The sequence below is a fragment of the Dasypus novemcinctus genome, chromosome 3, assembly GCF_030445035.2.
Source record: "Dasypus novemcinctus isolate mDasNov1 chromosome 3, mDasNov1.1.hap2, whole genome shotgun sequence".
Taxonomy (NCBI): domain Eukaryota; kingdom Metazoa; phylum Chordata; class Mammalia; order Cingulata; family Dasypodidae; genus Dasypus; species Dasypus novemcinctus.
In genome coordinates, this window is record NC_080675.1 from 142042366 (window position 1) to 142065080 (window position 22715).

The 22715-nt window shown below is 43.0% G+C and overlaps 1 protein-coding gene across 2 annotated transcripts in view; it reads left to right on the plus strand.

The window, feature by feature from the left end:
* Positions 1–22715, plus strand: part of IQCH (IQ motif containing H) — a 310616-nt gene that overhangs the window by 242141 nt on the left and 45760 nt on the right. For both annotated transcript variants that reach the window (XM_058294384.2, XM_058294385.2), the window contains exon 17: positions 814–1100. In XM_058294384.2, coding sequence (XP_058150367.1) covers positions 814–1100 — 287 coding nt within the window. The remainder of the gene's footprint in view (positions 1–813; positions 1101–22715) is intronic.

Sequence of the window (22715 nt, forward strand, 5' to 3'; positions counted from 1 at the left end):
ATAAGGCCTAAAAGCAGAAAATCAGGGCCATGTAACACTTGTGGAAACTACTGTGCTAGCCCACAAAACTAGCCAGGGCTAATAATTGCCATGATTGAGCATCAGATTTGTCTCTATGTTTGTTGGTACTTACAGAGCAAAAAGTAAATTATGATTAATGATAAAGTTCTCATTACCAGGAAAACGGAAGCACACCTATTCTTCAAGAGAAGCTGCATCTTCTGGCTCTATGTTTTTAAAAAATGTTTTAGGAGTCCTCTGGCCATCATAATAATAAATGTTCTTTTGTGCCTGATAGAAGGCCCAAGCCTGAACCCGTACACCTTCAAAATGCAGTGAAGTTGAACAGAAAGAGCGTTGGTCATCAAGATATAAACTGCAGACGATGGGCAGCAGATTATGTGGACTGTGGACTATCTCCCAGGGGGGATTTGCCCCTAGTCTTTGGGTTCCCCATTTATGTAATGAATGAGCATAGACTTAATGATCTTTATGGTGTCTTCCTATTTGTAATCAAAATTAAAACTATCATTCATTGAGCCCTACTATGTGCCAAGCACTGGGCTAAAGACTTTAGACACAGTATCTAAGGTTCACAACAATCCAGTAAAGTACCTTTATTATGCCCATTTTACAGATGAGGAAAAGGAGGTTCAGGGAAATTAAACTACTTGCCCAAAGTCTCACAAGATATGGCAGATCCAGGAGCTAAGCCCAAGTCCATCTGCCAAAACCTGAGCTTTTTCCTACAGCTCTAATGAGCCAAGTCCGGGTGACGTCATCCTTTTATCTACTCCATGCTTTTCCCACCAGGGGGCGTGATCGAAGCGTTCCCTCCCACAGAAAGTATCACCAACCTGACTGTGGACATGCTGATAGAGCCCAGTGGAGAAATCCGGATGCTGTCAACAGGGGACCAGTTTCATGCAGATGGCCCCCTGATCTCTTCTGGTACCACCATGCCTCAGACCTCCGTGAATCCCCAAGTTCTCAAGTCCCTGTGCCTCCAAATTGGAAATGCCTGTAAAATGAGAGATGTAATTGGTTACTTCTCTATAGACCTGGTGACTTTTATTGATCCAAGCACAATGGAACAGCAGGTAAGTTGAATGGTGCCAGTGCAATACTAAAATAGGTAGACTCATAACTTCCACGCCCCCATGCAACAGGGAGTATGCAGGAGCTTCTGAAATTCACTGCTCCTCTGATGAGCTAACTATAAATTCAGCATTTACACAGTTTGTGCCAATCCATGCGAGACCAGACTTTATGTCTGGAAATATAGGGCGAGGATCATTTCATTCAGTACAGTTAGAGTTTAAATGACTGAAACTCATCCTGCATAGCTCTGTCAATTGGGTCCTCAATTCTGCACGTTAGTGCTATGCCTCGGTCTTATCATGAAACTCTCTGTCACCCAGGAGCGTAACCTGCTTGAAACCTGTTCTTAAATAGAACATCAATCTCTAGAAAGGAGTTGAGTCCTTGTTTCTGTTCCTTATCAGTAGTCTACCAGGAACTTATTTACCCAATATTTCTTTTGCAAAAATGTATTGGAAAATATTTCAGAACAACTAAAAAGGTGCAAATAATAATACAATGAATATTATGTGCTCCTACCCAACTTGGAAATAAAATGGTGCCAACATTTATTCCAGTCTTGGGTACCCTTTCCCCATTGTACAGTCCTTCCTCCTCCCAGATGTAGCCACTGTCTTACATTTGGGGTTTCAATTCCCCTCCATATCTTTTTTTTTTTTTTTTAAAGATTTATTTATTTATTTTAATTCCCCCCCTCCCCTGGTTGTCTGTTCTACCAAGAACAGTCTATTTGCTGCGTCTTGTTTCTTTGTCCGCTTCTGTTGTCGTCAGCTGCACGGGAAGTGTGGGCGGCGCCATTCCTGGGCAGGCTGCACTTTCTTTTCACGCTGGGCGGCTTTCCTCACGGGCGCACTCCTTGCGCGTGGGGCTCCCCCACGCGGGGGACACCCTTGCGTGGCACGGCACTCCTTGCGCGCATCAGCACTGCACATGGCCAGCTCCACACGGGTCGAGGAGGCCCGGGGTTTGAACCGCGGACCTCCCATATGGTAGACGGACGCCCTAACCACTGGGCCAAAGTCCGTTTCCCTCCCCTCCATATCTTTACACTTTCACAGTTCATGGATGTATCCGTAAATAATGTATAGTTTCATTGCGCATATTTTACAACTTTTTTATAGCTGATAATACCCTTATATTATTATTCTACAATTTGCATTTATTTGTTCAATATTATATTGCTAAGATTCATCATGTGCATGTGTGTGTGGTTCTGAAGAATATTCCAGATAAATAATTTTGAACCTTTTTTGCTTTGGCATTTTCAAAATTATAATGTTTAGATTCACTGCTACATTGCAGGACTCATTTTTTTTAATTGTTCAATTGCTCTTCTTCTACTGTTGGGTGACCAGACCTCTGTCTAAAGGATGCAGTAGCCTCCTGCCCTCCCTCCCTTGATATCCTCTGGCCATCCAGCATTTTAAATATACTTTAGTTGTTCTATATTCATTATTCTCAGTTTTATGGTTCTCCATTTCAGTCGGCCGATGGTTTCAAAGTGCGAGTTTATGTTTTTGGCAGTTTTCAGCTTGTTCAATAATCATTTTCCATTTGCCTTCTCATGCCCTCCATGGCTTTTACGTTCTGTTCTCAGCCCCACACATAAAGAGAGAAAAGGACAAACTGGAGGTCATTCAGAAATCTCTCTGGGGTCAGGAGAGGACAAAGAAAGAACGTTTCCTTGGTGGAGGAGCTGGGTGGCAGGGAAGCAGTGGAAGAAAGGCAGGGTGAGCAGCCCTTCGCAAACATTCGTCATGAGAAAGGATGAAATCTGTGATTCCCTGGGGTGGGAGGGAGGATGGAACTTCAGAGACAGTTGTAGTTTTAATTTGCGTTGGTGTAGGGAGAATTGCACATAGAGACAGGGGTCTTCTCCAAACACAGAGCAGGTCCTGTCCCAGGACATGGCACCTTCTGGGCTTCTGCAATAAAGGTCCCACCCTTCACTTTGCCACCCGGGCCTTGTCTCACCTTACCCCTCCCACTTTTTCTCTCTTCTTCAGCCACATGGGCCTCTCTGGGTCTCTCATTCATCCTGCTACACTCTGCCACAGGGCCTTTACTCAAGCTACCCCTCTGCCCAAAATGTCCGTGCCTCTTCTTCTTACCTAGTTAACTCCCCTCCCATCCTTGATATTTCAAGACAAGCCACACTTTTTCAGGGAAGCCTTTCCTGACCTCCCTGACAAAGTCAGCTCCCCTGCTTTAGGTTCTCATCTTGTATGCCTCATACCATTATCCCAGTTGCTATTTTAAACTTATTTACATGATTATCTGATTACTATCTATCTCCACCTCTAAACTGTAAGGTCCCTAAGGAGAGATGCAGTGTCTCTTTTTGTTCCCTATTGTTTTCTCAGCAGTTATCTCATCCTGGCACAAGTAGGTGGTCAGTAAATATGAGCTAAAAGAATGAATAAACAAACGTGAAGGTTTTCTAGCAGATGCTGCACAGTGTATGTCCAGTTAAGGCTATTAGAGAAGGAACTCAGACATTAGCCGGATTGGTGGAATATATGACTAGTAACCCAAGATTCACTGGTTTTGTCATCCCATCACTTCTCCTTGCCCTTTCCTGTTAGTACTTGAGTATTTGGCCATTTGTGTTAAAATTTCAAGAGAACATTGGAGGATGTTCTCAGTGAGCTTACCAAAGGGTAGTATATTAGCTCTCTGTATATAGTAGATTGTTTACAAAACCACTAGCATATTGTCTAGCCATTTTGCAAATGGTATCACCTCAGACAGCCCTTCATTTCTTTTCTAATCAACCTGCTTTCTGGTGCTAGGGAAGAGACTGATATGTTATCATTTTTTTGCTATCAAACAGATAAAAAAAAATATTATCTTGTTTTACTTAGCATGTCTTTGATTACTTAGTGTGGATGACATCTTTTCATATGTTCTTTGGCCATTTATGTATCTGTCTTAATTGTTTGATCATATCTTTTGCCCCTTTTAAAATTGGGCTACAATACAAATGTTGATTTGTAGAAGCTCTTTGTATATAAGGAACACTAACCCTTTGACTGTTACACACGTTGCAAATATCTTTTCCCAGACTATCATTTGTAGCTTTTTTTCTTTTTTTTCCCTGTCATGTTTTTCCACTATAAAATCACGATTTTTCCCTTTGTAATTGTTTAGTAATATTTTGTGGGGAGGTGTTCCAATGTTACACAAGTATTTTGCTCCTCATCAGATTTCCACCCATTGCCTGAATCAAGCACCACTACGACAGTGGTGATTTTCTATTTCCATCATTCCTTCTACATGTATTAGCTTGCATCCTACTACCGTAAGGAAGAGTTTTTTTCCTTTTCATCCTTTCATTAATATATGTATGCTTTTATTTATTTATATATATGTTTGGACTCAGAATTCTATTTTATTCAATTGTCTCTATTTTGATAGTTTCATTATTTTTATGCTCAGTTGTTCCAAATTTATCCAGTGGGAGCCCTTTCAGGGTGGTTCCTGTGTCTTTTGATATGTCCCCATCATTCTTTGGGCATTTTTTTTTACTTTCTGGCACAATAAGCTATTCCAGGCTCATCTTACATTTTTCCCTGCCCTGTCTCTAGCATCAACTGTTTCTCCAAAAAGCTCTGGTTCCTTTTAGTGAAGGACGGTGTGTTAGTTCTGCTGATGCAAAATACCAGAAATGAGTTGGCTTTTATAAAGGGTATTTATTTGGGGTAGAAGCTTACAGTCTTACAGTCACAAGGCCATAAAGAGTAAGTTACTGCCCTCACCCAAGTCTGTTGCCACGTGTTAGAGCGAGATAGCTGCCTGTCTCTGAGAGGGTTCAGCCTTCCTCTTCCTCCTAAGGCTCCACGGTCCCCGCTTCTTCCCATCTCAGCAGTAGGCTGGCATAAGGCTCGTCTCCCCAGGGCTCCTTTCTTTCCAGGATTTCTCAGCTGTTCAGGAATGTGGTCTCTTCAAACTATCAGTTTGCAAACTATCAGGCAAAAGGCTCGGCTCTCTCTCTGGGCTCCAGTGTCCAACACAAAACTCTCTGTGTTCTTCTCTGTGTATTTACTTCCCTGTCTGTGATTGAGCATCTGTTTATATGGCCCACAAAGGGGCTGGGGGGCAGAGCAGCTGTGGCTCAAGTAATTACCTTATGGAGGACCCAGGTTCAGTCCCCAGGACCTCCTGGTAAAAAAGAAAAAAGGTGTCCCAGACCTGCGTGACACGGCGCAGGCCCCCGCGTGGTGTGGAGATAGGTGCAGGCCCCCTGCAGTGAAGCAAAGCACCACAAAGATGATGCCGCATCCAGATAGAGAAAAGAGGGGGAGGGACGCAAACCAAGTCGCCCTAATGACATGGTCAAATAAAAGCCCCGATCTTGATTTAATGAACTAAAAGCGAAATCTCTGTATCTAATACAATCTAATACAGCCAGAGGAACAGACCAGTTTACAAACACAATCCAATATCTATTTTTGGAATTCATAAACAATACCAAACTGCCACAAATGGTTTTTTGATTTTGTTGTTGTTTTTAAGATTTATTTTTTTAAATTTATTTCTCTCCCCTTCCCGCCCCCCCAGTTGTCTGCTCTCTGTATCTATTCACTGTGTGTTCTTCTTTGACCACTTCTATCCTTATCAATGGCACCAGGAATCTGTGTTTCTTTTTGTTGCTTCATCTTGTTGTGTCAGCTCTCCGTGTGTGTGTGTGTGTGTGGCACCATTCTGGGCAGGCTGCACTTTCTTTTGCGCTGGGCAGCTCTCGTTATGGGGCGCACTCCTTGCACGTGGGGCTCCCCTACGCAGGGGACACCCCTGCGCGGCAAGGCACTCCTTGCACACATCAGCACTGCATGTGGGCTAGCTCCACATGGGTCAAGGAGGCCCGGCGTTTGAATCACAGACCTCCCATATGGTAGACAGACACCATATCCATTGGGCCAAGTCCTCTTCCCACACAAATGGTTTTAAGAAACGAATATCTGGGCTCTCGATATCCTCATTGCTCCTAGATTGTCATTCCTGCTGGTTCCTCTTAGTGGATGGAGCTCAAAAAGGAAACAAATTCTGCATGAGAGCCTCCAAAAGGAACTCAGCCCTGCTGACATCTTGATTCTTGCCTAGTAGAATAATATACTTATGTTGTGTTAAACCAGTAAATTGGTGGCAATTTGTTATAGCAGCAACAGGAAATTCATACCAAAGGTGATTTCTATTCTGTTCATTAGGCTTTCTGTTTTTGTATTTTCGAAAGTAAGCAGGTATTGGGAAGTGGACTTGGCCCAATGGATAGGGCATCTGCCTGCCACATGGGAGGTCCAAGGTTCAAACCCCGGGCCTCCTTGACCCATGTGGAGCTGGCCCATGCGCAGTGCTGATGCACACAAGGAGTGCCGTGCCACGCAGTGGTGTCCCCTGCATAGGGGAGCCCCAGGTACAAGGAGTGCACCCCATAAGGAGAGCCACCCAGCGCGAAAGAAAGTGCAGCCTGCCCAAGAATGGTGCCACACACACACACACACACACACACACGGAGAGCTGACGCAACAAGATGATGCAACAAAAAGAAACATAGATTCCTGGTGCTGCTGGTAAGGATAGAAGCGGTCAAAGAAGAACACACAGTGAATGGACACAGAGAGCAGACAACTGGGGGGGGAGGGGAGAGAAATAAATAAATCTTAAAAAAAAAAGTAAGCAGGCATTATATTTTTAATCAGAAAAAGTATATGAATAGTCATAATTTTGTATAAAATGTTATGGTTTAACAAAGCACTGTCACATACATCATCTTACATACGCACATGTCTTGTACTAGACAGAGGAGGCAAAAACCAGAGGTGACAATCCATTTCAAATTCCTGTTCTCTGGCCCCCTCTGGGCCCCCATAACTTATCAGGCTGGCATGACAGGCACCAATGTGACTGGAGCTGAGGAAAGGTAGATAAAATGACAATGGTGTACCAAGGATTGGTCCACAACTATAAATCAACTCCAGATGAGAGTGTGAAAAATCCCATCCAGACCTAAGGAGATGTCAGGTTCTAGGGTAGCAGAATGGAGGAACAGTTTTGAAAACGTAGGATTTAAATATTGGGAACATCAGGTAGAACAGGATCGTTCAATTAAAGGGAAAAGGGCCAGTCCCTGGGAAATGGAGCTGGTAGGAACAGGGCCAGTGCACTAGATACAAGATTCCAACACCCCAGGAAGGCGGACATTCAGGCCTTCAGCAGCTCCATGAAGAACACATGGAGCTACAAGATACGTGGAGCATCTGGGAGCTATGTTAGTGTCCTGGCCTTCCTGTGTGAGGCGAGGAGGGGGCTCTGCCCCATGTGGCAGGAAAGGGATCTGACCCTTAAACAAAGCAGCAAAAGCTATTTCCAAACCCTAATAGGTTCTGGAGCCAGAGCCATTGATGGACAGGTATCTAGTGGGATCCAGGAAGGATATGAAGCATCTACCGGAGGCTCAATGCAAGTAGCTGGAGTGGAACTTTGGATAGATGAGGGACTAACACATTCATTTAGCCAACACCTTCCAAAGACCTACTCTGCCCCATGCTTGGTGCTGAGGGGACAGGGATAAACAAGACATGTTCCTGGCCATCTAGAAGCTCATTTCATAGCCATCATTCAGTTTTACTTGACAAAGATGCACATAATTGTATTGTACTCTTTTATTGGTCCTTAGTCATAAATATTATCTCTACGAGATTTTTTAATCCTCAAGAAAATGCACTGCGCCTCCATTTTTTACTTCTTCGTGATGTCGGACACAAAGCTGGGCATAATCAACCAAATTCTAGAAGATCCAAATCTGTTGAGCCTGTTTATTCACTTTTGGGAAAATCTAAGAGAAAGAACAATGGTTTATTGAGCATCTACTGTGTTCAAGCCACCATGCTAGGTGCTAGAGAGACTGTGAAGATGCAAAAGACAGGAGGTGCCTGCCCTTATGGAGTTCACAATCTAGGTGGGAGACAGGCTTGAAAAGTGAACCACAGGAAAAGGCTTAAGTGACAACTACATAGAACAATACAAGAGACAAGAAAAAAGTAATATCAATTTAATTGCCAAATGATTTGCTACATGAATTCAGAAAAGAAAGAGACCCCTTCTGTTTGGAGCAATCAAAAAAGGTTTCTACAAAGTAGGTGGGATTTGAGCTGAAGGATAATTAGGATTTGAAGGAGAATAAGAAAGAGTATATTCCAAATGAGAGAGACGATATGAAGGGTGGTAGTAGAAAAGCACAAGATACAGATGGGTAAAAAATAATGATCTAAGTCTTAAAAACACCACATCTGACTTGGTTCATATAAATATGCATTTATCTATCATTCTCTAAACAGCTGGATTGGCAAAGATGTAAACTATTGAAATCCCCAGATTAAAGGCTTGTTTGTTTCTGGATAGTTGTGAACTTTTGAAACAACTATCTGTTATGGACAATGATAGTTACTACTTTTTTATAGAAAGAAAGGAAATCCAATCTTTAAGTAAAGAGTTCAGATGGAAAAACAGCTGCAGGTGACTAGTAGTAGCCTTTCTAGATACATAAGGTAGCTACAAAAGGAAATGAGATTTGCCACAAAGTACAAATTTTGAGGAAAGAAAAAAATGAGACCCTGATGTATCTTAGCATATCCTGAAAATTGTTTCTAAAAGTTGTTAAATACAGATTTATCAGCCTAGAAAAGAGATATCTGAAAATATTTTCATTGTGATGAATAATGGGTTCCGATCCCAGTCTTTCCACTGATATGTTGTGATACTTTAGAAAACTCGTTTGACCTCTCTGAGTCGTATTTTGGTTTTTTTTCCATTGACAAATGGTGAATTCCTGCCTTCCATCTCACAGGCTGTTCTGAAAGGCTGAGCAGATACAAGGTGCTGTTCTTATTCAATTAAATGGTATAACCACATGTAAAACTATCACATAAGCCCTCAGCAGGTTCTCAAACTGTGAGTTGAATCTGAATTGAATTTGAATTATTTTTAAAAGTCAGTGAGCATTTTCATCATCTCAAAGAGATATATAAGCATAAAAAACGAATACATTTATTTCTGTGAATGGAAAAAAACAAGGTCTACAGAAATATCATAATCCCTACTTGTTCATTGCTGAAACCCCAGCACCTAGCACCGTGTCTAGCATATAATAGATGCTCAATAAGTATTTATTAAATGAATGAAGGAATACTTCTTTCCCAATCTCCTTTCAGTACTATCATTTGCAAGACCTCCCTATCCCTGTTTTCAAGATATATGAAGTTTCACTAAAGGAGTTCAATGAGATTTACTTTTTCTTAGGGAAGGTATTTTATTTTTATTTAAGAAGGTTAACAGTGTACATCTAAATTAAAATTCAGGGAAATGGATGTGGCTCAACCAATTGGGCTCCCATCTACCATTTGGAGGTCCAGGGTTCAATGCCCAGGACCTCCTGGTGAGGGTAAGCTGGCCCACGTGGTGAGCTGGCCCATGCAGAGTGCCGGCCCATGTAGGAAATTTCGCCCCGTGGAAGAGTGCTGCCCTGTGTGGGAATGCTGTCCCACAAAAGAAAGCCACTCTGCACAGGAGTGCAGTCCAACACAGAGAGCTGGCGCAGCAAGATGACGCAACAAGAGACACAGAGGAGAGAAAAAAAGATGTAGCAGAACAGGGAGCAAAGGTGGTGCAAGAGAGTAATCACCTCTCTCCCACTCTGGAAGAGCCTAAGATCAGTTCCCGGAGTTGCCTGATGGGAATACAAGCAGACACAGAAAGAACACACAGTGAATGGACAGAGAGAGCAGACAGTGGTGGGCGGTGGGGAGAGAAATAAATAAAAATTGATTAATTAATTAATTAAAATTCAGTAGGTCTTTAGTATAAACTGAAGTGCCTATTATAATTCAGTATTTTTAAATGCTGTAATAGGCAGGTTGTTAATCACAAGTTAATACATAATGAAAGGAAAATAGTTCCCAAAGGGTTTTGAAGCACTGAAGTAAAAGACCCATCCCTTTAAAAGGTCTGAATCTTTATGTCAGTGAAAGACACCTGTAATGTGTAATAGTAGCAATGATGATGGTGGTGAGGATTTCTACAGTAAGCACAATGGTGACAAATTTTAAAGTGAAAATCATCATTCCGGTTTTTAACACTGATAGTGCAGATAAACTAAGGGCCAACTTTGCTATATATAATATTACCATTTGTGACTATTAAATGTTTGGTTAACTCCTTTAACAGTGTAAAACTCTCCATTCAGGAAGATTGAAGCTACGTCTAATATCAACTCTTGGGTAGAATTTTGGTTGGTCCACATGTAATAAACCTAGTTCCTTTGTATATGTTCAGTTGTTCCACCCACAACTTCTTCAGATGCCAACTTTTGTCTGAAGATCCTGTTTTGTTTCAAATGAAATCAAGATACATTTTTCTAGACTCTTGAGGCCTTTAGCCAACTTCAATCACCAGAGCCATTGCCAGGGTAGAGAAAATCTGGGCATTCACGCTGTATCCTGTGTATGTCAGGATACATCCTGTATGTTTCCGCAGGACTCAGAAAGGCAGCAGATAAGGGAGAAGGAACTGGCTCCCTGCTAATACTAGAAGTATGAGAGGATTCTCTGCATGGATTTACCGCTTGTCCCCTACCACCACAAAAGCTGCTTCCAGCTGTCAACTGCGGCCAAGACTTTTTCTGTGATAAACTTTTCCAAGCGAAGTTGCCCTTAACGTTCTTTGTAACTTAATTTTGCCTGTACCATAATGTTGGAGTGACAAAGCACAGAGCAGTTTGCTCTAGGTCTTACCTATCTCTTAGAACAGCCTTGAGCCACCCTTACACCATATGGCACTAGCTGCTTTTCTCATCTGTCACATCCAGAGGATTCTCCAGGACACGCAGGCAGAACCGCTTGGTGGCTTCCATGTTCAGTAAGTGCTTTCTTATGCCTGGGCTTTAGCACATATTAACTCCCTCCCCACACTTGGCCTTGCCTTTCTTTTCTGTCAATATTCAACTTCCCTTCCTTCAAAACATGTTTCAAAATCCAGTTCCTCATGGAAACCCACTTTAATTAATTCCTTTTCAATCACCCTTTCATCCTCTATTGTCTAAGCGCTAGGCATAATTTTGAGGATCAGAGGAATTATTAATGGTAACATCAACTATTTATTGAATTTTTGCCATGTACCAGTTGCTACTTTATGTATTTTATACTAAGTCACCCTGAGAAGTGGGAATTATAATCCCTAATTTACAGAGGAGGAAATTGAGGCGACGGACTTGGCCCAGTGGTTAGGGCGTCTGTCTACCACATGGGAGGTCCACGGTTCAAACCCCGGGCCTCCTTGACTCGTGTGGAGCTGGCCCACATGCAGTGCTGATGCTCACAAGGAGTGCCCTGCCACGCAGGGGTGTCTCCTGCGTAGGGGAGCCCTACACGCAAGGACTGTACACCATAAGGAGAGCTGCCCAGTGCAAAAGAAAGTGCAGCCTGCCCAGGAATGGCGCTGCACACACGGAGAGCTGACACAGCAAGATGACGCAACAGAAAGAAACACAGATTCCCATGCCGCTGACAACAACAGAAGTGAGCAAAGAAAACGCAGCAAAATAGACACAGAGAACAGACAACCGTGGGGGGGGGGGGGGGAAGGGGAGAGAAATAAATAAAGAAATCTTTTTTAAAAGAAAAGAAATCGAGACTGCAGTGACTCATTCAAGGTCACACAGCTACGAAACGGCAAATCTGGGATCCAAACCATGACTCATCTGACTGCAAAGCCTGCGCTCCTTCTCTCATAGCAGATACTTGCTGTGGGGCTGCACTGGATTGATGGGGACTTCCTTTGTAAGTATCTCTCTCCACCAAAGTCACCAAAGAAAATGTATGCTTCTCTTGTACATGCTCAATATGCTTGCTGAATTGAATTGAATAGCTTAAAGCCAGAACACGTATCTCCAATTTTTTAAAATATATTCCATCCTTGTGCTCAGCACATAAGGTAATCATTAAATGCTAATGACTAAGTGAAATGGAATAAAATCAGTGTTGTAGTAGCCATTTTTAAGCTTTAAGAGTTTAAATGTGCAGCCCATACACAACACCACAGCTGGGAGCGCCATATTGCCGTTAAGCCAGAAGGTGGATTCATGGGATGGGAACATTGAAAACAGACATCACAAGAATGGTTTCCAAACCACTTTCTACAAATAGGTACTGCTTTCTCCTCATAATAATTTCACAATGATTAGCCTGCTAGGTGAGAAATCCCAGGCAAAAAAACCTTACCGTCAGAGGAGTTTAGAATTACTCCTAAAGAACTGGGTCAATATTTGTGGTGAGATGGACAAAAGGTAAAGTCATTTCTATCTAGCTGGCCAGAAATGTAAGAGAACTGACATCCAGATTTCTATAATGTGTTTTATCTTTCAGGATAAATGCCTTTGTTCTTATAATTAGATTGATGAAATGCAATCTCACATTCCCACACATATGGATATCAAAATGTGTATTTGGTGAGGAAGAGTGTCTTACTAAAGAATTCTGCTTCCTTTTGCTTTCTTTGCTCATAGCACAAATTTTCCCACTTTTTGGCAAACCCTCACAATGTCACTTTTTAACTTAATTAAATATATAGGCAATTACTGACACCATCTGTCTTCACAGAAAAAGAACAAGAAGTGACACAAAAGACTGGAATTCTGAAAAGGATTTTTAGCAAACAAAATCTTCTATCTCCAATACAGTAGTACTGATTTCATAGGAGACCTGTTATTTTAAATCAAAGTTTCTTTAAAATAGTGAATTTGAGCTCTACTTAACATGCAGTGGCTTTTGGTATTTTTTTTTAAAGAAAATATCAAGCAATCCATTGCTTTTTCAGTAAAACAAAACTTAAACCCGTCATTGAACATCTGTTACTAGCACAGTCTAACACAGCACTTAAAATCCTTTAAAACCCCAAAAACCTTTATAAAGTTTCATGAATCTTTTGCATAAATAGAATGGTTTTAACAATACGTATATTCCTTTAAACATATATTTTGCTTTCTTAAACATAATATTCTTTGTGTTCTCTGCTGTTCCAAGCCCTGATAAATAAATAAAAGGGCTCTCGCCTCTCAGGGAGTCGGCTCCTCCTCTATCATGTCACATTCCCAGCCCATCTGAGAACAACTATCTAACTCTGTTTTTCAGCCTCTTTAGATATTTCCACAAATGTCTTGAAATAGAAATGATAATAAACCAATCCATCGAAACTTGACCAGGCTAATTTAGGAACCAATACAAAGTACAAGTCCAAATAAAGTAAGGAAATTTACCCTCCATAAGAGGAGCATAGACAGGAAATACAAAGGAATTCTAAAAAACAGTCACATATGACTCCAAGAAGAGCATGGGGTTCCCCTGACACTGGCAGCTACCACCACAGAGGGAGGACAACTGTGTGCCCCCGCAACTCTTCCCTGGACTAGAAGGAGCACATTTTGAACCCCATGTGGTAGCAACTAAGTGCCCTACCCTTGTGAAGAGAAGTTTAATGAAAATGTGCACAGGGTCATGGCCCCAATCAGTGCAATGATTTGACAACAACGTTTGCCTTCCCTTTCTGTTTCCTCGACAGCTCTGGTAAAACAAAATGTTTTGTAAAGAACAACTTCTGTTACAGAATGTGTAAGCAAGAAACAGGCCTTTCAGAGCTATGGCCTTGAAGTTGGTCTAGCCTAATCCGCTCTAACCTAGAGGAGGCGTGAAACTCCAACAGGGAAAGAGACATGACTAGGAGCAGAGTTCCAGCCAGAGCTCAGATCTCTTTATCTCAAGTCCAAGGCAAGTGTTTTCTACACTTGGAGAATTCTTAAGAGAGGAGAACTAGATCAAGAGCAGGGGGCTCTCTTATTCTTATCTTTATCCTGCACTGCGCTCTTGATAAAAGCAATGCTCAGTAAATATTTGTTAAAAGGACTATGCACAGGAATCTTCTCCAATGAGTAAGTAGCATGTAGATTGAATTGTGTACCCCCATTTGGTCATGTTCTTGGGTCTCGGTCCACATTCTGGTGGGTGTGAACCCATTGTAAGTAAGATCTCTTCGAGACGTAACTTCAGCCAAGGTGTGGTTCAACTGAATCAGGTTGGACTTTAATCCGGGTGAATGGAGTCCTTTGTAAGCAGAGTGAAAGTCAGATGGTGGGAAGCAGATTTGGCTCAACTGATAGAGCGTCTACCTACCACATGGAAGGTCCAGGGTTCGAACCCAGGGCCTCCTTGACCCATGTGGAGCTGGCCTACACACAGCGCTGATGCACACAAGGAGTGCCGTGCCACGCAGGGGTGTCCCCTGTGTAGGGGAGCCCCACAAGGAGTACGCCCCATAAGGGGGGCCACCCCACCCGATAAAAGTGCAGCCCGCCCAGGAGTGGTGCTGCACACATGGAGAGCTGACACAGCAAGATGACACAACAAAAAGAGACACAGATTTCCAGTGCTGCTGATAAGAATACAAGCAGACACAGAAGAACACACAGCGAATGGACACAGAGAGCAGACAATGGTGGGGGGGAAGGGGAGAGAAATAAATAAAAACTAAAAAAAACAAACAAAAAAGATGGTGAGAGAAGCCATGGCAAGCAGCCCAAAGCTGCAAGCTAACAGAACCCAGAAGAGAAAAGAGAAGACACCGCCATGTACATGGCACGTGACAGAAAAGCCAAGGACCAAACATTGCCAGCAGCCAGTCCCATAACGCCATAGTCTTCTGGGAGAAATCATCAGCTTGTTTTCTCCTAGCCTCAAAACCAGGGGCCAATAAAGTTTTATTGTTTAAGCCAACCCATTGTTTGATATTTGTTTTAGCAGCTGGAAGGCTAATACAGAGAGCTATGTAACAAGAGCTTTTTGAAAACCCATACACAACCCTTTTCAATGTCATTTGTAGTATGATTGAAAGGAGCACTTCTGAATTAAACAAATCATTCACCAGTGCTGACATTTATAGCATGAAAATTAAAGAAGAATAACAATATACAGTGTGGGATTACTATATTGAATTACCAAGGAAGAACCATATATAATTACTAGACCTAGAAACCTATAATAGGTTATAAAAATCAGACTTTCATGTTTATTGCAGTTTAGTGCTCAATACCAAAATAAGAGAGTAGCCTTCCAAAACGTCATAATAAAAAAGTAAGGAAGTACTTTTTCTAAAATAAAAAGAAATAAAGATGTAATTCTAAACCTTTAAGAATATAAATAATATCATTTAGGCTATCAGTCTTGAAGAGCAGTAAAGGAAGATCAGACATTTTTAAAGGTAGTGGGGAAATAACGTGGAAAAGGAAGGCCAGAGTAAATGAAGAGATTTGTGATTTTTTTTAACTTAAGTAAAAAAATATAAGTACAGCTGCTGTTCATTTAGTTTTAAATTTCAAGATTTTCCCTTTCGGATCCCAAAATTAATTTTGAATATAGTTCGTGCCCCTCCTGAAAGAATTTCCAGGGTTACAGAGATGCTTCTGGCAGTATGAATAAATTGGGCTCTCAATGCCAGTAATGAAACGGAAATCACAGAAAGAGCTGGTCTTTCGTTTCAGCTATTCCCCTAATACTGTGTGACCTGAGTAAGTCGTTTCACCTCTCAGAGTCTTCCTGCATAACTTGAGGAGGTGGGAATGATGGAAGTAATTCTAAGTCAGCCAGGACAGGCTTGTTCTACACCTCTCTGGGCCCTGGGTATTTTTAGTTTAGAGATTTCACTCACCTTATGTCATATCAAACATATTAAAATGCACCCATATCCCACATGGAATGTGATTTAGACCTAAATGTATGAGTTGGGTTGCACTTGACTGACTTGATCCATTTTGTTGATAATTTTTAAGGATGTTATCATTATTTTGCAGTTTTCTTTTCATAATTGGGGGCCAGTAATACTTTTTTCAGAACCCATCCATTTCGGAGGCCTTTGGAAATCATGACGGCACTAGACCTGATGGGCTACCCTGCCCTGAGTGCCAAGTGGCTGGCCCAGCTTCCCGCTGCCCCTGGCCCTTGTGACTCCAAAGGCCTAACATAAGGCAAGGCCGAAGTGGGTGGAACAGAGCACGGAGCAGCGATTTAAGTCCTGCCCAGAAGGATAAATAGGATCCACCGAGAGAGAGGGCAAGACCACCAAGATGAACACAAAGGGGGTCAATTGTTGTTGATCAGGGCCCAGAGTGACTGCCCCAGACGGTACTTCTTCACCTCTCCAAGAGTCTGAGCCATCCCAGCAGTTGCCACTAGATGGCAATACGCCAAGAGGCTGCAGTCTCCTCACCCTGACTGTAGATTTTTTTTTTTTTACTTTATTTTTAAAGACATTTGAGATTATAGAAAAGTTACATGGAAAATACAGGTGATTCCCATATACCCCACCCCCTTCCCCCTTCACATTTTCCCCTATTAATAACATCTTTCCTTAGTGTGGTACATTTGTTACAATTGATGAACACATATAGAAGCATTGCTACTAACCATGGTCTATAGTTTACATTATAGTTTACACTTTGCATCATATAATTTTATAGATTTTGACAAAAATGTATAATGGCCTGAATCCTATTCTTTCCTCTCTCTCCCCTCAGAAGCTCTGGTGACCACTGCCTTTATGCCATTGATACGAGTTCTTCCTTTACTAGAATAATAATGTCTACTTTGGTCCATGGTTGCATTCCCCCCTTACATTTGCTCACTCCTCAATCTTGAGGATTTGGGGATGGTGATGCCCACTCTGCTTCTGAATGAGAGAGGGCTTAGATCCCCTGGGGCAGACGGATGGAACTGTTTTGCTTGCAGTTGTAGATACTCTGTTTCTTGGGATGGGCATTGTCCCTCATCATCATTTTGTTAATTGTCCTGGTTGAGTCCGATGAACTGGAGAGCAGGTTTTGGCTGCAACTCTGCTGAGAATCAGGGCTCAACCAGCATATGAACAGACCAAAGATATAAGTCTCTGGGACATATATTTAACAGGTTTAGTGCTAATTATAGGTTCAAATAAAAGGGGCAGAAAACCCATGTGTAGGGACATTATAAATGAGTCTAACTCTGTTACATTGGAGAAATAGGTTAACATATATTCCAAGCTAAGACCCACCAATGGGTGCCGATTTCCTGGGGTTGTGTGTCCTGCCTATACTGTCCCGATGATGCTGGAATGATGCTGGGGCTCTCCCGAGCACCCCTGCTTGAGGCTTTGTTTACTGTGGCAGTTAATGAGACCCTCCTGAGATGTGCATGAGCATAACCTCTGGAATGACCTCCCAACTCTTTGAAATCTCTTAGCTGTAAAAACTCTTTCATATTTAACATTTCTTTCTTTGGGTCTCGGTCCTTTTCCAAATGCATCACTAGTTGGCGCTTGGTAATAATCGCTGGGTGGAGGGGTCGGGGGGTTGGGGGGGAAGGCAGTGAGCTTATATGGCTTAGAGAGAGCCACGTTTGAGTAACAAGGAGGTTTTCAGGAGATAACTCTTAGGCAATAGATATTACTAGTTTCAATTATATAAGAATAAGGTTCTTAACTACAAGCATTAAGACCAAGGACCTGGCTTATTGGTCTGTCCTCTTTCACTAGGCACTGCCTATGTACTCTAGAGATTCTTGTCACTCTATTAGAGAAGGTGGCAGTACTCCCTAGGATGGAAATTTAATATGTTGTTGGTTATTGCATGGGTCTCTACCCACTGAGCTAACACCCCATGACCATATGAACACATTCATATTCCATAGAGGTATGCCCCTGGTGCACCCTTCCCATATATCCCCCCACCACCAACACTCTGCACCAGTGATCCTTCCCTGTCATAGTTTTAACTTTTCTGTAATCTAAAACCTCCCAAAAACAAAGCCAAAAAAAAAAAGTCTTGCATTGTGCCTTTCATCACCATAAAATCTGTTATCTTTTATGTATGTTTAAAATTTCTTCTATATGTTCCGCCAGTGTCTTACCAAATAACATAGTCGAATCAATATTTTATTCACAGAAAGCTTTTACAGTACAGCGTACTAACTTTAAAATGAACTAACCGAGGTTCTGGAGCCTATTTTTAAACAGCATCTGAGTGGAGGTAAATATGTTCCCAGTATCTGAGAAGCAGGCAAGACAACAGCCAAGCCAGTGAGTTCCTACACCTACCCCTGGCAGTCAAAGAGGAAAGAAAAAGTCAGGGTCCACAACAGATTTGTGTCTGTCAGGCCCCTGCAATAATAATCTTGCACACTATCTCATATATAGTCACTGAATCCTCACAACAGCCCTCAAAAATAGATACCATCAGGTCTGTGTTTACAGACAAGGAAACTGAGGCCCAGAGAAGGAAAGGAAATTGCTTAAGATCACACATAGACAGCAAATCGCAAAGCCAGCTAAGTCTTGTGATACTGGTCCAGTGCTCTTTCCCTTCCAGGGAAGCCACTTTTCTCCCTCAATATATAGCCTTCTCCATTTCCCATTATCTTTGGTTTCTCCAGAGAAACAGAACCAACAGGGTGTGTATGTGTGTGTGTGTAAAGAGAGAGAAGGCGGAGGGTATATTTATTTTTTTAATTGGCTCCCAGGATTGTGGGGCTGGCAACTCTGAGAGCCATAGGAAAGGTCAGCAGGCCGTAAATAAATTCCAGTAAGAGTGATTTTGCAGCCTTGAGTCCAAAATCCATAAGGGAGGCTGGTAGACTGGAAATTCTGAGGGGAGGTGATGTTGTAGCCTTGAGAGAGAATTCCCTTCTCGGAACCCTCAGTTCTTTGACCTTAAAGCTTCCAAATGATTGGATGAGGCCCACCAACATTATCAAGGGTAATCTTTACTTAAAGCAACTGATAGTAGTGTAGGGCTAATTACATCTGTGGAAAACCAGCCCAGCAACATGTAGGCCAGTGTTTTACCAAACAACTGGACACCATAAGCAACCAGGTTAAAATTAGCCATCACAACCCTCAAGCTGCGACGACTTCTTTTCCCTACCAAGCTGCTCCTATCCTTCTCTACCTTATTTTATCTTGGCCTAAACATGATGAGAAGCAGGAAGAGCTGCCCCTGCCTGTGCCTCCCAGGGAAGGCCTCAGGCCCTACACACCTCCTGTCTCCCTAGCCAAGGAGAATCTTGAGCCCAAAGCCCAAAAGTGACAGTAGTAGAAAAGATACCTCTCCCAGGAACCGATTCTGCTTTATTCCTGCAACTCAGCCAAGCACATTCTCCATGATTTAACAGCTGAGAAAGGAGAAAAGTGCCTGAGGTCTATTTCCATCTTCTAGAATGCCATTTAACAAAGACATTTCAAACACAACATACCCAAACTCAAAATCTTGATTTTACCCTCTAAACTGTTCCTCAAGCAGTCTGTCCTTCTCAATAATGGGTATGTCATCCTTCCATTTTTTCAAGGCAAAAATCTTGGAGACATCTTCGACTCCTCTCTCTCTCACATCCCTTATCCAACCCATCGGCAAGTCCTTCTGATTCCACTTTTAAAGTGTCTCTGCAATACAACACCTGCTCCCCCCTCCACTGTTATTTACCATCTTATCTCAACCACCACCATCTTTCACCAGATTCTTGCAATATCCTCCTCCCTGGCCTCCCTGATTCCTTCCTTGCCCCTTCATGGTCTGTTCTCCTCAATGCAACCAAAGTAATCATTAAAAAATATGTGAGGGAAACGGACTTTGGCCCAGTGGTTAGGGCGTCCGTCTACCATATGGGAGGTCCGCGGTTCAGACCCCGGGCCTCCTTGACCCGTGTGCAGCTGGCCCATGCGCAGTGCTGATGCGCGCAAGGAGTGCCGTGCCACGCAAGGGTGTCCCCCGCGTGGGGGAGCCCCACGCGCAAGGAGTGCGCCTGTGAGGAAAGCCGCCCAGCGTGAAAAGAAAGAGCAGCCTGCCCAGGAATGGTGCCGCCCACACTTCCCGTGCCGCTGACGACAACAGAAGCGGACAACAGAAGCCGACAAAGAAACAAGACGCAGCAAATCGACACCAAGAACAGACAACCGGGGGAGGGGGGGAAATTAAATAAAATAAATAAATCTTTAAAAAAAAATATGTGAGATCATGTCATTCCTCCACTCAACACTGTTCAGTGGCTTTCTATCCCACTTAGAGTAAAACTTTGAATCCTCACCATCATCTGCAGATGCTCCCAACTCCCTTTGTGACCAATCCCCAACCATCTCTTCATTGCTCACTGCACTCCCATTAACCTGGTCTCATTGCTGATCCTGGAACACACCAAGCATGCTCTGTCTCAGAGCCTTTGTACCTGTCTTGTTCTCTAAGTTCCCTTAGGTCTCTGCTCCATGGCCCTCTCCTCAGAGAGGCCCTCCCTGACTGACTTACCTTGTATTAAATATCACCCAAGTCACTCTTTTACTTCCCTTATCCTGTTTTATTTTTATAGCATGTATTACCGCCTCAAACATGTACATATATATGTAAATATATATGCAGTAAATACACACATGCATGTGAATCTATACATATATATGTCTATTTATGTCTATCATTTGTCTCCTCTCCAACAGAATGGAAACTTAGTCTGTTTCATTCACTGCTGAATCCTTGGGGCCTATAAAAGTACTTGGTACTTAGTATATCTTTGTAGAGTGACTGAGTGAATATGTGAAGTATTTAGTGAGTCCTACTCTGTGTCAGGCACTGAGGTGGGTTCCATTGAGGTAGTGAGGCCCCTCCTCTTCAGGAACTCATGGAGGAGCAGAAAAGACATAAATAACTACTGAATGGGTACTAAGCACTATGATGGAGGAAGACTGGGGTGCTAGGGGAGCACAGAAGAAGGCACATAAAATGTCCTTGGGGAAGCAGATTTGGCTCAATGGATAGGGCATCTGCCTACCACATGGGAGGTCCAGGGTTCAAACTCAGGGCCTCCTGACCCATGTGATGAGCTGGCCCATGCACAGTGCTGATGCGCACAAGAAGTGCCATGCCACGCAGGGGTGCCCCTGTGCAGGGGAGCCCCATGCACAAAGAGTGTGCCCTGTAAGGAAAGCTGCCCAGCACGAAAAAAGTGCAACCGGCCCAGGAGTGGCGCCGCACACACAGAGAGCTGACACAGCAAGATGATGCAACAAAAAGAGACACAGATTCCTGGTGCTGCTGACAAGAATACAAGTGGACACAGAAGAACACACAGCAAATGGACACAGAGAGCAGACAATGGGGTGGGGTGGGAGGGAAGGGGAGAGAAATAAATTTTTAAAAATCTTAAAAAAAAAAAAAGTCCTTGAATATCCAGTCCGAGCTTCTGATATCTAAAGGATGTGAAGGTATAATGGAGCTCAGCGGTGGGTGTCAAGGAACAGTTTTAGAGAGAAACTGAAGGCTCAAGAGAAAGATCATGTCCTATTATTGAACTAGCTTTAGAATAAGCTAGGAAAGCAAAAGGAAAATAGAAGAAAAAGACCATTGTGGTCTCCCAAAAAAAGAAGTCATCTTTTTCCCTCTAATGCTCAGGACCATTATTTCTGTCTGTGAATTGCACCGGATGCTGCTAACACATTCCTTTTCCCACTTGGTCCCATTTTCCCTAGGCAGGGACAAGCTGCATCCCTGTCCCGATCCATCCCAGGCCTCCAGGTTGCCTCTGCAGTTATGAGAAGAAAATAAGCTCTTGCCTCTTCATCTCAGTCAAGTCATTGAGGACAGAGTGAACCTTGGTGCCCATGGCAACCAGAGGTGCTAAATTGACCTGTACAGATTAGCTATACCTATGAGCACCCATGGGGTCTTCTTTTTCTTTTAAAGATTTATTTTATTTATTTCTCTCCCCTTCCCCACCCCAGTTGTCTGTTCTCTGTCTCTATTTGCTGTGTGTTCTTCTTTGTCCGCTTCTGTTGTTGTCTGCAGCATGGGAATCTGTGTCTCTTTTTGCTGCGTCATCTTGTTGCATCAGCTCTCCGTGTGTGCTGCACCATTCCTGGGCAGGTTGCACTTTGTTTCACGCTGGGCAGCTCTCCTTGTGGGGCGCAGTCCTTGCATGTGGGGTTGCCCTACACGGGGGACACCCCTGCGTGGCAGGGCACTCCTTGCGTGCATCAGCACTGCACATGGGCCAGCTCCACACGGGTCAAGGAGGCCCGGGGTTTGAACCGCAGACCTCCCATGTGGTAGACGGACACCCTAACCACTGCGCCAAGTCCGCTTCTCCCCATGGGGGTCTTGACTGAGGTTTTGGTCTTGATCTAGGAAAGATCAAGTGGTCCATGATAGATGGATTTCCTGTCAGATTAGAGCATGAAGAAATGAACATGGCCAGAGATGGGGCTCACACATCCCTCAGCCAAGATGAGTTTCTGAGGAGGATATGTATGTAACAGCACATGCTCTGAAGACCTAATTCCACCTCGAGGTGGGTGAATCTGCCTCTTACAGTTGGCTTTGCTGATGGACTTGTCTTTTGTATCCCAAAAAATTCTCCACCAGGTGGTAAATATTCCCAGTTCTTAGTTAGCCTCATAGATATTTCTGGAAGTGACTGAGAGAGGTCCATGAGGACCATTATTGGAGGAATTAGTCAAAGGAAGTATGGCCCCAAGAGGTGACTGCCTAGGATCAGGAGTGTTTGCCT